The sequence below is a fragment of the Condylostylus longicornis genome, unplaced genomic scaffold, assembly GCF_029603195.1.
Source record: "Condylostylus longicornis isolate FDR11 unplaced genomic scaffold, ASM2960319v2 ptg000101l, whole genome shotgun sequence".
Classification (NCBI taxonomy): domain Eukaryota; kingdom Metazoa; phylum Arthropoda; class Insecta; order Diptera; family Dolichopodidae; genus Condylostylus; species Condylostylus longicornis.
In genome coordinates this window covers 499378-516661 of record NW_026578069.1, presented here as the reverse complement: position 1 = coordinate 516661, position 17284 = coordinate 499378, and the positions used below count along the sequence as shown (strand labels likewise).

The following is a 17284-nucleotide window of genomic DNA, read 5'->3' as shown; positions in this document are numbered from 1 at the left end:
TTGATTGGGTAATATAAGCAACATGATATTGTGGTTAGCAAAGTAACATTTAATACATAAGCATTAACTTTTACTATAATTAATAAATTTACTGTAAACAAATTTTATTCAGTAACATTTCATATTTTAATTGTAAAATTTTAATATTTTATTTAAAATAAAAAAATTGTACTATTGCCAAGAATTGCATTAAATGAATTGCATTTCAAACATTTCATAAAGTACCATCAGCCAATTTAAAAGTATACCTGAAATTTACCTACTACTAAAATATTTTTTTGTGATTTTCAAATTTAGAAATCAAATTTTTGTTTTTAATTTTTTGCATAAAAATTTTTAGGATAATAATATAGAATATATGTATACATATTTATGTCTTTCAAAATATTGCTAATATTGACAACAAAATAATTTTGTAATCTGCTAACGAAAAAAAAAAAGAAAAAAACAAAGAAGATCTTAAAATTAAGTGGGCGTTTACGCCTTTACAATTTTTTTTTCCAATAATTCTAAGTGGATATTTTATAGTATATAGATTCTGTGCAGTGCATACAAAATAATATTCTTTCATGCATAATAAGTAACCCGATGATGATGACATAATCTTCTGTTGGTGAGACAGAAATAAAGATAAAATTAAATGTCAAAATCTTTAAAATCATAAAAATATATTTATACCTCTTAATTTTAAGCCTTCAAACAAATTATGTAGATCCTAAAGGCATTTCATTTTCTTTTTTATGTTTTGTTAACATTTTATATTATACTTAAAAATTGTGATGCCACAAGAAAGTCACACTTTCGATGACAGGTACAATGATCATTTAAAATCTAAAGAAGAGAACATATATGTAGATAGGTATATAGATATAGAATTAAAAAGGTAAAGGATAAAATTAAGATTAAAAATTAAGCAGGATTAGTTTGTAAAAAAATGAAAAAGCAAACATTCAAAAAGTCAAAAGATTATTGTAAAAACTAATATACACAAATTTCATTAATTTTTAAATATTTGAAAATTTTCATCAAGTAAACAAACAAATAAACAAAATTTGCAGGTGCTCACAAATTCGAATTTTTGTTGTGAATTTTGTTGACTTTATATTTAGCATTAAGAAATAAGTTTCAAACCGTTATTTGGTATATGTATGGTGCAACAAGCATTTTTACACATAGTTGTGCATACGTATATAATGTTGGTATAAAACATTAGAAACTTAAGAATTCGGTCCTTATGAATTAAAAGGAATTCCAATAGTAAAATAATGTGCATAATGCAATATATAAAAATTTTTTTACGATATTTTTCAATATTTATGATATGTTTATTTACTTTTTTATTATAAAATATAATCCAAATTAGATTTGTAGATTTTTGAAATGATAAAGCTTGAAAAACAAGTATACAAGTCCCTTATATTATATTCTCTTATTCAACTAACATGTAGTTTCTCTTCTTCTTACATAATTTTCTCATTAAACATATCTTTTCCTTTTCTTACTTTTTTTTCAAAAAAGTTCCCGAAAACATAATTCCCGTCAGTCATCATCTTCAAAGAAATCAATCATATATATTTAGTATATAGGTTTCGAGAGAGGTGTAACTGTAATCATGATCAGTAATTTTCTCTCACTTATTTTAAGTGATCAAATATTTCGCTCAGTGATAAATCTCTTCATTATTGGGTGCAATTAGGATTAGTATTGCCAACTCTTTCTTGCTCAATTAACCATTAAAAATTCCAAAATTCCCATTTTTTCCCTTTCCAAATTGTATTTTTTCGCATATAATTTAAGAAATTTTTAAATATTGCGTTAATTCAATTATAAATTAATTAATAATGTTTAGTTAAAATGGTAATTTCAAATTGTAATACGGATATGTAAAACTATATCAGTTTATGAGGTGGGACTTTTTAAATAAATAGTAGGACTTTTTATTTTTGATCAAGTGTCACTAATAAAAAAAGAAAAATAAAATAAGTAAATTAAATCATGGGAATTCCCATGATTTTTGGTCTTTTTCCCTTCAAGGCTTCAAAATTCCCTCAAAATAGGAAATTTCCCACAATTTAGAATACAATTGCTTTTTTTGTTCTTTTTTCGTAAATGTTAGAAAACGCAAAAATTACTTATTTCCTCAATTTGTTTTCAAGAGATATACTTAAAAATTCTCAAATACCTCTCAAACAAGAGAGATACTCGTATAGAGATTCTTAATTAAACTAAAATTTACAAGGAAAAATTATACTACTTCCAACCTTTCCAAGTTTTTGCAAAATCTCTACCAAAAATTAGTAAAGTCTTGTAAAAGTTATTTAAGTTTTAGAGCAGTTAAAAATTTTTGAAAATTGTACAGAAAAATTAATATAATAAATTTTAAAAATTAAAATTTGTAACTTTTGCATAATCTATTATTTGTTAAAATTACTTAAATTGCAATATTGTGATTTTCGAAAAGTTATTGTGAATTCAAATTATATTTTTAAAAAAATCATTAAAAATGCATAGAATTTGATAAAATCATATTTGACTTCAATTCCAATAAATAGAAGAAATTTTTGTTCTATACATTTTGAACAATCCAACAACTACCAATGCTAATATTAAAATAGCTTTAAAAATAATCTTTAACTAAATAATTATTATTTCTTAAAGTATACGAAATCAATCTCCTGTACAAAATCATTAATTATCCCCATAATTCTATTTCATTATTGCACTTAAATGACAATTATAAAAATTTCATCAATATTTGTTCAAATTTTAATATCATACCAACTATGTACATATTAAATGGTATGTAAACAAAAACATACCATATTCTCTTTGATTTTTTTTTTTTTTGTTCATCTTTAAGTGCTCTCTTAATGGCTAACATAATTTTTTTCTATGAAAAATAAAAATTTTCCGGTCAATTTTCTAATATAACACTCAATATTAATTCACGATGATGACAATTAACACTTATACATAATTATGAAATTATTATATTAATTTATATATTAATATTAGTTTATATTTTGTTAACATACCACATCAATATATCATGTGAAAGGCACACTTGTGTACCTTATTGTACAAGATAAAAAGTAAACAATTTAAATATAATTTAGTTATAAACTTATGCTACCTATATATACAAATTATGAAGAAGAGAAAGGTTATAATATTAAAAATTACATATAAAGTCGCAAAGCAAAAAAACTTTACATCTTTTTTGTCACTTTGCCCCTTCATTTTCATCAACTTTTCATCTTCTTCGCATATTCGTCTTCGAACTTGTATATTCTCTAAGAATATTATAAACTACAAAATATTAATCGAAAGGACATGTCAATAAATCACGTCCTTAAAGAAGTTATGTGTGTACATTATAAAAACATACATATATAAAGAAGAAAAAAGCAAAAAAATGGAACATGGTGTTAACATCAAATTTAGAGATATTAAAAAAAAAAAAATCCAAGTATGTGGGTGGTTCAATTGTATATCCTTGATATCCTGCCTATGATATTTCTATTTTTTTAAATTTCTTTTATAATAATTGTTGTCTTTTTTATGTGTTGGCAGATTCCTTTTTTTTTTTCTTGGGCTTCCATATATATGTAGTGTATAAGAAGAAAAAAAATTAAATTTCAGTAGCATGTCTATATGACAATATCATGCAGAGTCGGTTTTAATAATGAAATATTTAAAATATTTTTTTCCATAAATTTTTTTGGTGTTCCGTTTTCTTTTTTTCGAATATACGCATTCGATAATATCCTTTTTTTTTTGTACTATACCAAAAACTACTTATGTATATTAAATTTAATATAGATATGTACATACATAATATGCTCCATACAGAGAGACAAAATAATAAAAACAGAAAGAGATTCTATAATATTTAATGAAAAGAAACAAAGAAATTTTAGAACTACTCATAGGACATCACACAGGAGATTGTACCACAAAATCGAATAATACTTACTACATATATTTTATTTTCTTTTGATATTTTATCTCTCAAATTGTCTATTGAAAACCTGTCCTCACTTAATTTGAACTCATTATTGATGATCATTATATATATATATATATATTAATATAAAGGACAACTTTTATTTATGTATCGGTTACTACATGGAGGTCTAGCTTTATGTTAAACATTCTTATTATATTTTATAGTTATACACATCTGTGTTGTGTTCAGTATTGTGTACTGAATTTATAAATACATATACACTAATAATTCTTATTATCTAAATTAGAAATGGGTGTGTGTATTGTAAGTTAGGACCTGTTGTCCTATTTTAATTGTTAATATTTTTTTGTTTTTGTTCTTTTAATAAAAAGCGACAAAGTTGTTAAAAATTGTTTAGTTATTTGTTAAAAGATGAACATTTTGTTTTTTTTTTGGTGTCTATTTGATTCTTCTTTTGTCATAATTGATATTGATAACAAGAATATTGGGTGGTCGGTTAAATTTTAAGTTAAATTTTTCTTTAAAAATTTTTTTATTGATAGTTATTTAATGGTATATGATGGTGAGAAAGTTGATATTGAATTGATCGTTTCTATATAGTTATTTCTTTTTTTTCGAAAATATCTGAATAATGAAGATTTTTAAACGAATTTTTAGTTCGATTGGGGCTATTTAATATGAAATTTTATTTTAATAATATTGTGTTTATAAAATAAGGACTACAATAAATTGAAAATGTTTATGCACATGCTGTACATGCTGTTTATGAATCATTTATAAGCTGAATCGAAAATATCAACAATGAAGCTCGAGTTTGTTGGAAATTTGAAACATGAACGCGGTTTAATATCAAATTTATCTGAGTGCAGAATGAAAAAAAAGTAAGAAAATGTTATCCTTATTAAGACAAAAGAAAAAATTAGTAAAAGATTAAAGTTGTTTTGGGAAAGTTTTAACAAGAGAAAGCAGTTTTCAAAAAATAGTTTTGCTAATAGACATTTTGTTTTATAACTCAGTGTATTGTGTAGACCTTTTATTAATCTACTTTATTAAATTTCATTTATCATTCTTAATAATATCATGGTATTTATTGGTTTGACCCAATTGAATGGGAATAATATTTTATATTACATATATTAAATTTCTTTTATAGATTCCAAATTTTAAAAATTAAATTTGTACAATAAATAGTAGTTATTAAATGATTACTTTCTCTTGAGCTAATATTTTCAAATGTTGTTATAAAGTGCTTCTTTTATTTATCAAATAATATTTGCGAATAATACTAAAATTTCAGAAACCTTGAGTCTACATATTCGGGTTATGGCGTTACTTACAAATCTAAATTCTAAAGTATAGACTTTTCTAGACTTACAAGACTAATAAATTTTTTTTTAGTAGCAGTATTGTAATACGTTAGTCATTTATAATTTAAAATTTTCTTAATTATGTTGTAATTGACCTGTTATTTATGTTCTACACGCTTATTACAAAAATGCAAAATAATATTCTTAGTATAACAAACTTAATTATTTTTTTCTTTATTATTATATTACATAAGATTAATAATATTAAGTTAAATAATACATAATTTAGAATAATGAAAATATTGTATTTCTGTTTATATGTTCATAAATGTGATGTACTATCATCTGTAGAATTTCTTTTATCACTTTCACTAGCACTTTCATCATCATCAATTATTCTTATAGTAATATTACATGGTGTTACAATTTCTTTATTTTCTGTTTGATCAATTAATGATTTTCTTCTTAATTCACATGATGAACAATTTCTACTAGTTTGCATTTGAATATTTTCACAATATTGTTTCGATTTACTTGTTCCAGATGTTGATGCTTCATTTTTAAATTTACAATAATCTAGATTTGCTGATAATCTACGATTATATGAATCTCTACATGTATCAGCTGAACGAGATCTTAATTTTCTATGATGAGTCGGTTTCGTACGTATATTATTCAGATCCTAAAAAATTCAAAAAAAAAAAAAAAAATTACATATATGAAAATATACACTTATTTTTCAATAATTGAAAATTTTTTAATTAAATTTAGATTATTTTCATACCATATCGAAATTTCTTATATCATCAGGTGATAAAGAAGTAAAAGTATGACTAGCTTTATTAATTTCATGTCGTTTACAAAATGGACTCAATAATTGTAATGAAGAACTTCGTACTCTACGAGGACCAGGAACTTGTAATAATTGTGTATCATCTGAGCCACCAATTGTTAATGAAGCTCTATTCAATAAAATTGGTGTTTGTATTCTGGCTGACATATTTGTTGACACACTTATATCACTATTTCGTCGCCTTGATAATCGACCTTGTCCTAATTCAGCATCTAAATCTAAATCTAAGAAACTTTCTTCACTGCCTATTATCTATATTTAAATTAAAAATATAAATTTCAAAAAAGTTTAAATAAATTTGTTAAAAACGTTTAAGTATACAATTAGGTGAAATTTTTTATATAATATAAATGTGTAAAATCAGTTTGAATTATTATTGGTAATAATGATTCTGCAAAAAAGTTTAAAACTACTTACTTTTTACTAGCTTATGTTAATATAAAGTTAACTAATTTCAAAAGTTAAAATTACTGTTATATTTGATAGTTTACCAAGGTTAATTAAATACTTACGTTTATAAAATAAGCTTTAAACTACGTTACAAAATTAAGATATAAAAGAGATTTAGCAAAATAATATAAAATTAGATTAGCAGTAATTCTAAACTTAGCTATAAACGAGAAGAACCGAGCCTTTGAGATAAAATCGATAATTTAAAGTTGCTCTTATCTTACGTTATTCAGCAAATTTTCGATTTCATGCGGTCTGTTTAATTAAGGTCTCATAAGTCTTGTCATAATTTTTTTACAATCATAATATTTGAATATATTTTTAAATTTAAATTCGGAATTAACAAATCAAAAATCCAAATCTGAATTGTGTATAAACTAAATTGCTTGCGCAAGAACTCGATATTTCAATCTATTAGTTAAAGTTTTAGTTCGTTCAACATTACTAAAAATGTTGTTTAAAGAAATTAATAAGCAATATTAGTTCTACAATTGCGAAAGTATTAACTACTTACAAAACCAAAAACCATTTCTGGTCAAAATTAAAACAAAATCCAGTAAAAAATTGGGTCAAATATTATTGTACATCACAATTTTTAACATTCGATTAGATTTCCAAGAAAATCTTTTCAATAATCTATTTTTACATATACTAAATAAAATTGCATATTTTCCGGATGTAATAATAAAATTTCACTCGCATTTTTCTTCGCCAAAATATATGCAATATTTTTTTTTTAAATTAATACACAACCGTAGTTTTTCTCACTAGCTTCAACAATCATGATTTTAATAATTTTATAAAATTCAAATCAAGAATAAGGTTTTCTAAAAAATATTAAAATTTTAATTAAAAAGAACAATAACTTTTTTTTTTCATTCTGTTTTTCATTATTATTTCAAATTTATTTTTATATTCTAATTTTTTTTTCTTTTGAAATCGTTTTTTTAGCACCTAAAATTATTTATTTTAATTTTTTTCTTGTTTTTTTTGTTTCTTTTTTTTTGTTTGCAATTATTTATGTAATAATAATAATATTCTCATAAAAAATAATAACTACTTGTGCTTAGCATTAAAAACTAAAAATTAACAAACATTTTATTAAAGCAAAAAAAGAAAAAGAATTTTAGCAAATTTCGATTTTTGTTTTTTTTGTTTTCCAAATAGATTTACCCTATTTTGTATTTATATGTATTATTAATTTTATTATAGAGAATGTAGCTAATTTAAAATCTAATAGAAAGTTGCTTAAATAAATCCACAAAAAAAATTCTAAAAGTAATTTTAAAAAGGAATTAAAATATAATTGAAGAGTTTAGTTATAACTCGTATTTTCGAAAATGCATCACGCACGATATGATATTCAGAATAAAAATTACTGTGAGAATTTAAGGTTTTTCTACACTGAAGAACAACATCACTCACAAATACTGTAACGCGTCTTAGAAATCATTATGATAAAGCCTGATCTTAATTAAATATTGAGTAAATTGAAAACTTTTACATTAATTACAAAATTGTTAGTATACAAGTATTTTGAAATTATTGAATTTAATAGAACATAAAAAATTTAAACCATACTATAATTTTGGAAGTACAACCTAAGATTTTTGATCTCTAAAAAGCTACATTTATTTTTAAATTTTATAAATTTTTAAAAATATTATATAGAATGATTTGATAATTTGAATTAAAGCATAAAATTTAAATAAAAATATAAAAATTCAATAATCGACACTATTGTGTATATGTACAAATTTTCTTTCCCAATTTCTTGTTTTTTTTTTTTTTGTTTTATTTTAAACATTATTAATAATATTAATTGATAATGTACAATCAAATATATTTACTATCATAATATTAGGTTATATTTTAAATATTTAATTTTTTTTTTTAAATATTTATATTATCATTATAATTTTTGTAATATTATTATTGAAAATAATATTAACATTACTATAATTTAAAAATGTTAAGAATTTTTTCTGTTTTATTTTACTTTTTCCTTTTTTGCTGATCATTTATATTTCTTTAATTTGAGTCTAGGCATAAATATTATTTTATAATTACTTATAAATATTTATTATATATAATTAATTTTTCTTTGTTTTTAAATATTTATTAAGCAAATTTAATTCTTAAAATAGCTTTCATTTGTATATATTGTAATGCATGTTATATATAACTAGTTGTTTAATGCTTTTTTATTGTATTTAATTAATACAAAATTTAATTTTTTTTTATAATTATACAATTAATTTAATTTAATATAAAAATTAATAACTCATTTTTCCATCTTTATATAAATACTCAAGTATATGTGAGTAAATTGCGCGTAAAATTTAAAAAAATAGTGTTTTTTTTTATTAATAATTATTATTGTTGGCAAAAATAAAAATAATAATAATAATTATAATAATAATTATAAAAATAATAATAATAATTATAATAATAATTATAAAAATAATAATAAAAATAAGACAATAAAAATAACAATAATAATATTATAAATATATCGAAATTTTTAATATAATACATAAATATATATTTTAATACAAATTAATTAAGTAATTAAAATATTAATTATTCAATTTATATTAATTAATAACATTTTTAATATACAAATGAAAAATCACAATGAGTTTAAGTCGTTTGTTTTAGTTTTCATAATTCTGTATTTATTTTTGTTGTATAATAGTGACTAGGATTAGCACTTATTTTTTTTTATATATTTTGTTATTTACTATTGAAATTAAGAAAAAAAAACGTAATGACATTCATTTTATTTCATTATAATTTTAAGTCAATACGGTAATTTATAAAAAAAAAAGGAAATTATTTATTTTCATTTTTTAACTCTTCTCTTTTTCTTAACAGTTAATTTTAAAGAACATGGTTTCGATTTTAGTTTGCCAATTTATGGCATAGATTTATATTTTCATATTAAAATATTAATTAACTACTAATTATCAAATTTTAGCCACGTTTTTACCGAATAATTGAAAAATATTACGAAACCAACTTCAAATAATTGTCATTACCATTAATTTTATTTTAAAATTTTAGAAAATTTAAAAAAAAAATCTTGGAAAAGTAACTTGAATGATGTTGGGTTGATTAACTTAATTGGTATTTGAGTTTTCATAATTTATTTAAGTTTTTTTTTTATTAATAATCATTTTTATTTTGGAAATAATTTGATTTGCTATTCAACTACATTTTATTATTGATAAACATTATAATACAATTCGATTGGAGTGATATACTCAAAAAGTTTTAAATAATTTTAAAATAAATATAGAAATTTATTTTGATAAATCAATGAACAATTTTTAAATAAATATAAAGAGCTAAAAATTGAAAACAAAGTACATACTTGAAATATTTTTTTTAAAATTGAACAAACCAAATTGTACAGATACTAGAATAAATAAAAAAATACAATTTGTTTAATTGTAAATGATTACAATTTTAATTATAAATTAAAAAGTATGAATGAAAAATTTGAAGTAAAATTGAATAAATTTTAAATTATCAATGTATTTCGTTGTAAGAACTGAAAATTTTTCAAATAGGAGTTCAAAAAATGAATATTTGAAGTGAAATGAAAATCTATTATTAAACTTTAAGAAATTTTACAATTCAAAATGAGATCAAACAAATCTAAAAGTATATTTTAATAAACAAAATATTGTATTTGAGTAAAAAATTTTTAAGTAATTTTTAATAAATAAAAGAAATACCAATTAATTATTCCTTAAATAGAATAAATATTTTGATAAAAGATTTTTTTAAATAAAAAAATTTAATATATAAATTTTAAAAATTAAATGCAAAAAAACATTAAAAATATTTTTGTTTTTATATTTTCTTCTTACTCACAATTATTTGTAATAATTGTAATAATGTATTCGGCTCAGTTTGTGTACTATTGCATATTCTATCCACAAAAAATTTTACGTTATCGATGAATAAATCGTACTGAAAATTATTATAATAAGATTAATTTAAAAAAAAAAAAAATTTATATTATAAGCCTTTGATAAATTACAAATTAATATTTTCGCACTAATAATATTAGTATAACAATAACATTAATTGAAATATTTATTACAAAAGTGTAATACATTAATAAATAATAGCAAATAAGAAAATGAAGAAAGTTTTATATTTTATATATAAAATATATTATATGAAATTAATATTTAAAAAAATACTTTTCATACTTATTCATTCATATTATTCAAAACTTATTTTCCATTTTTATAGTATTTACGGAAAAAAATTAAAAATTTATTTAAATTTTTAAAGATTTATAGAGTAATTTCAATACGATTGCGAAAAAGTATAAGATTTTTTTGTTTTATTGTTTTTAATTTTGAATAGTTTTTAATTCATTTTGTTTATTAAGTTTTTAAATGAAATTTGAGAATTTTCATAAAATTTATTGTATATGTACGTGTACATTTCGATATTTTTAAAATTCAGTATGAAATTAATATTTATTGATTTTAGATTTGTTGTTTATTTTGGTTCTCAAGTGTATTTTTTTTTACAATATACATAAATTTAATTTAAGATATTATTTTAAATATAGATTTTTGTAAGAGGGAAGAACAGCGATATCATTATTTCTATGTAAAATAAAATGGTTTTTTTTTTTTTATTGAAATTTCTATGTTTAATAAAGTTTTATATTTTGGGATTGAAAAGTTTTTCTTTCTTGGATATTTTTTTTTGTTTTTTATTTTGTTACTTAAAATTAATTACGATAAATCGTTCTTATACTTATGTTATAATAATTAAGAATAATTCTATTTGATTTTCTTTCTTTTTTTTTGTTTAAGTACTAAATTCAGTAATTTTATTTATTATATTAATATTTAATATTAAATATTTACTGTATAAAAATATGATCACAAATCGTTTTCAGTTTTTTTTTTTTTGTTTAGTTTTCTTCCTTTTATTATTACTTAACTTTTAGGTTACGTTTTTTGCGATTTAAATAAAAAATATATTTAAAAAAATGAAAAAACCAGCAGAATATTGAAAAATTTTAAAGCAAGGTTTTAATATTATTGAAAAATATTAAAATTCTAAAATATATATATAAAATATGTTCAATTATCATTATCAATTATCAATTTAATAATTTGATGAAAAATTAAAAAAATTTAATTTTATGAGGCAAATATTTTTAAAATAATAATCATTTTTTTGTACTAAATAATTTTTAGTAATTTTACAATTATTTTAATTATTAGAAATAATTAAAAATTTCTTCAAGTGACTATTAGTTTCAGTTTTGAACACAATATTCTATTGCAATTGTATTATTTAAACATAAACAATTTAAAAATGTATCAAAATAATACTGTGCATATGTATAATTAACTTTTCTGAATTAAAATTAGAAAAAAAAATTGATTTTTGAATTTGATAATTTCATTTTAAATAAATGAAGAAATCGTTTGAAATTTTGAATAAACAAAAAGCATTTTGAATGGAGTTTATAAACTTTGATTATTATTATATATTTTATACTTAAGTGAGTTTTAAATAAAAATATACAAAATGTGTGCTTGTTTTCTAAATATCCAATTTATATCATTTAAACTATAATTTTTAATTAATCTAGGTTCCATCACTCAATAAGGGATAAAAACAACTTGCTGATTCTTTCATATTGCACATTTCCCTATCACATACTTTTGACGTACCTCATGTTTTATATATTTTACACGGTTTAATGTCGTAAAAAACGTAAAAATTTTTAATTAATTATTTTATTAATTTAATCAATAGTTATTATTAAATTTTTACATACCAGAATATAATTAGGTATTTAGTGATTTATTAATATTCGTATTATTTAATTTATGAAAAAGAAAACGATTATTTAAGGTTTTGTTTTATTATTATTTGAGAATAAAGAATAAGAAAATGATTTTTTCTTTTTCTTGGTTTTTGTATTAAGTCTAGCTACAGTGGCAGCATAATTTCTTTTGTTTTTGTATGTTTTTATATTGTTTTTATTTTTGGTATTAAGGTAGATAAGTTTTAGTTTTTTTGTTTTACTACTACAACATTCTTTTTCAACCAACTTTTTACTAATTTTAGTAACTTTGGTAAAATAGTTTTAATATTTCTTTTTACTTAATCGTTTTTTCTTTGTAGTATTTTATAATTTATTGTACATTTATATGTAAACATATAAACTTGTAAATTTAAATATTATAGTAAATATAATTTTCTGTTAAAGAGTATTTTTTGCTTTGTATTTATTTTAAATGATTTTTTTTTTAAGTTAACGCCATATTATATAAGTTATACGTATAACGCTATACTACTAAAATGAATTACTGACAAAAAGAAAATAATGGAAAGTTATAAGGTAAGTAATTAAATTTTTTAATTTTAATATTTTTAAAAATTATTTTTTTTTTTATATTATTTTATTTATAAATTAATTTTATTATACATATTATACGTTTATATATGATATATATAATTTTTGAATATAATAATAATATAAATAATATTATTTATTTTATTGTTTTTAAACATCAGTTACTTGATGGCTTGAAGTTGTTTGATTTGATGTTGCAAAATTTTGTAATATATGATTTGCTGATGTTGATATACGTGGCAATTGATAATTACTATTACTGTTACTGTTATTAAAATTTTGACTTAAATCATCATTATTTGTCACTATTATACTACTTAAACTATGACTATGTTGATGATGATGATGATGATGTTGTTGAGGTGGATGATGATGATTATGATGATGTTGAGTTGTATTATGTTGATGATAATTATTATTATGTGGATTTTGTTGATTATTATTATTATGTAAATGTTGTTGTTGACAATTATTATGATAATTATTACGATTATTTAAATTTTTATTTGAATTATTACTATTATTACTACTATAATTATTAATATTACTATCATTATTTAAATTACAATAACTATTATTAGCATTACAATTAGCATTTTTATTTGAATAACCATTTAATATAACATCACTACTATTTTGTTTTAATAATACAAGATTATTACGGCATAAATCATTATTCATTGCTATAGCATTATTAGGTAAGCTATTAGCAGATTGAATTGTTGCTGTTGGTGTTGGTGACGTTGTTGAAGACGAAGATGTTAATATTGCTGTATTTGATACAGTAGCATTATTACTACAAATATTATTTGATGCATTTGTATTTGATGCATTATTAGATACAATTAATGATGATGGTTCTATAATTTCTTCTAGCTGTGATGGATCAAAATTTGGTCTTGTATTTGTAACAACAACAGCAGCTACTGATGTTATATTATTTAATGTGGAATTTGTTCTATTATTTATAATTGAAGTAGTTGTTGCTGAAGCATTTGTTGATGAAGCTGTTGTATTTAATGATACTAATGGTGGACCTGATGGACTTTCTGGGGTTAATGATAATATTATTGGATCACCTACCACAAAACCATAATGTTTAAGAATATCCAATTTGCACATAGGACATGTACGATGCTCTAATAACCATGGATCAATACAGTTTTTATGAAATTCATGACTAAAATATAAAAAAAATATATATACGTATATAAATATAGGTATTCAGTTAAATATATAATATTAAATATTAGTGTTACAGATAGTAACAGCATTAAGATTTAATGATTAGTAATTAAATTTTAGTACGTGCATATTAAATTTATTTTATGCCGTATTGGTAGAAATTTATAAACTTACCGACATGGAAGAACTCTAATACAATCAGTTGATTTATAATTTTCAATACATATAGCACAACAATCAGTTTCAGCTTCTTTATCTTCAGTTTTACCACTTTTCGTTGGAATTTTCATAATAATGCGCTTCGCAGCAGAACACAAATTTCGCTAAAAACAAAAATGGATTTTATTTAAAAAAAAAATTTAATTTTTTTTTTAAATAAAGCATAAATTTTTAATTTAAAAAACTTACTTCGTTTTGGTCCTTTGATTGTAAATATCTAAATCTTTGTATATAATAGAATATTAACCAGACTAAAGATATTACCATTAAAATAATGAATGATATCGAAACAAATAAAACTGATGTCCTGTAAGGAAAAAAAATAATACACAATATTTAAATAAATTTTCGTTAAATTTTAAAAAAAAATGGTTTGTGTATTCACTAAATTTTTGTATGTCAATCAATAGGCAAAATTTTTAATTAAATTTCAGACAAATTTTTCGTTCAGAAATACTAACTTCACTGAATATAATTTTTAATTCACCTATACGACAACAGATGACAATGAATATATTTTTTTTACTGAAATTATTAATTATATTTGAAAATTTCTTTTACAAGAACAAAATGTGTTTATGGATTTCTTTATCAATAAATTTATCTGTTATCACTATAACGTCTGCTTGTTCGAAATCCATTGGTTTACACACGTGAATTATTTTAATTTGAGCTAGCTTTATTACTTCACCTTACTTAAGTACAATAGTTTTGAATTGAATTCATTGCTCTCCTAAAAATGGTTGCGCACATTGGTATATGTATATGCAATGCATATGTTAAAATATTTGCATACTAAAGTTGAACTAGTTTTATCAAAAAAAGTTGAATCTGAACAGAAATTAAATGGAACTAAAATTTTTGTACAAAATATGAAAGACTTAGGAGACAGTGTCAGAGAGTTCATCGCAAATCGTATGAAAAAAGGAATCCATCTTGAAAAATAAATTGCTCTAAATGGAGTTTTAAAAATAACTTTTATTTAAAAAATAAAAATATTAAAAATAACTATATTGAACGAAATTCGAATAAGTTGTTAACCGTTATTATGCAATACGGTTCTTTATATAGAGTAAAGTAAATTAAACTTTCATTGTGATATGGAGAGGGAAAATAATTAATTCTTTACGAATTTCATACTTTATTCTTACTTCTTCTTATGATTTCTTCTATTAATTTTTACTTTATGCATTTATTATATAAAATATTTCTGTACATAGAATTGAAAGTAGTTTATAAAAGTACCTATTGCGCCCTATACTCTACCGTTCCTACTCCATATGGAATTGCACGATAAGAATTCAAATGAATTAAAATTAAAATATTGAATGACAATTCTGTCTATATAGTAAAAAACATGAACAACTTTATTTAGCATAAAAAAAGACTGTGCTCAATGTATACAAACACATGTAAACAATCTCAATTATCGTAAAATTATTATCTATTTAAATTAGTTGAGAAAAAATAATTCATTACCTACCTATAACAATTACTTCAGTAATATTTTTTAAATTAAATTTATTTGATAAAGAATAAGAAAAATTCTAAAACTCATTGGACTTGTGTACACCGTAGACATTCACATATTTTATAATAATAATCTTTCTTACTACTTAATACTTTACTAATCAAAATATTTTCGAATTAGAACGTATATTATATACGATTAAAACAATTGGTATCAATATATCGTAAAACTTTATTACAAAATTAATAAAGTAATTAATTTTATTTTATTTTAGTTATAAAGAGACGTCAATGCTTGCATACATACATATATTAATTATAATATTGTAATTATAATTAATAATAATATTATGGTTTTGTTTTGAAAAGGTAAAAAAAAAATACAATATAAAAAAAACAAAAGAAATAATAGAAGTAATTAAATAAAAATTTTGATAAAAAAATTAAATAAGTATGTATTTAAAACAATTATAATTACCTTGTTCTAGATAGAAGTCCGGTAAAAGTATACAAGAAAAAAGTTGAAGAAATTAAAAAGTAATTAAAGTTCTGTCTATATATAGAATTTTGGAATTATATTATAAGTTAAGAGAAAGAAATTTTTTAATTATTAAAATATATTTAATTAACAAAGTACTTAATTAATTTATAATATGGGTTTATGGCAAAAGGGATTTTTTTCTTTTTGGTTTCGGTCACAATTATAAGCAATGCTTTCGCGTTACTTATAAACATTTACTGTAATTTTAACATTATAATTTTAACTAAATATCGAAAATTTACAGTTTAACTATAAAAAACGCGAAAACAATTATTTTGAAACAAAGATAAGCAATTTCTTAGAAATTTTATTAAGTATTTCGATATATCAGAGTAATGTCGGGTAAGCTTAACAATTATTAATATATATAATCCTAAACAAAATACTAAATTCTAGAGAAAAAAGTAAATTATGGATCTGGTCCAATTTTTCCTGGGACAATTAAAGTGATACGCTTAATTACGAATTGGTATTGAATCACGTAATAGCATGGCATATACTACTTACATATAAATGAAATTATGTCTTAAATTTAAAATATGTTGAAACCTATGCAGATACTTATAAAATGCTGTTTCTATAAATCTAATTACACATTAAGCAATTTTTTGTTATATTCTAAAAAGACATTGATGATATAAAATACTGCCAATTTTAAATTTAAAGAAGAACAATTTGAAATAGCAACAATTATAACCAATCATCATTATTTATACAAATTATAATATTAAACCATTTAAATATATTTATTGCCATTGCAAATTAACAACATTTTACTACCTTTATGATAAACATTTCTTAATTAAAAACTATACGTAATTTGAAATGATGTTCCATCGACCATCATATATTTTGAAAAACCCTAAAATTAGCACATTAT

At 20.7% G+C, this 17284-nt stretch overlaps 1 protein-coding gene across 5 annotated transcripts in view; it reads right to left on the bottom strand.

Moving 5' to 3' along the window:
• Window positions 1-5466: 5466 nt before the first annotated feature.
• LOC129614140 (E3 ubiquitin-protein ligase goliath) overlaps window positions 5467-17284 on the bottom strand; it is an 85002-nt gene continuing 73184 nt past the window's right edge. For 4 of the 5 annotated variants that reach the window (XM_055528550.1, XM_055528551.1, XM_055528549.1 and 1 more), the window contains 6 exons: window positions 14583-14700; window positions 14349-14497; window positions 14073-14169; window positions 10463-10561; window positions 6062-6382; window positions 5467-5959 (listed from right to left, as the gene is read on the bottom strand). In XM_055528550.1, the coding sequence (XP_055384525.1) occupies window positions 5600-5959; window positions 6062-6382; window positions 10463-10561; window positions 14073-14169; window positions 14349-14497; window positions 14583-14700 (1144 nt within the window). In that variant the 3' untranslated portion in view covers window positions 5467-5599. The remainder of the gene's footprint in view (window positions 5960-6061; window positions 6383-10462; window positions 10562-14072; window positions 14170-14348; window positions 14498-14582; window positions 14701-17284) is intronic. The other variant, XM_055528553.1, reaches the window with a different exon arrangement.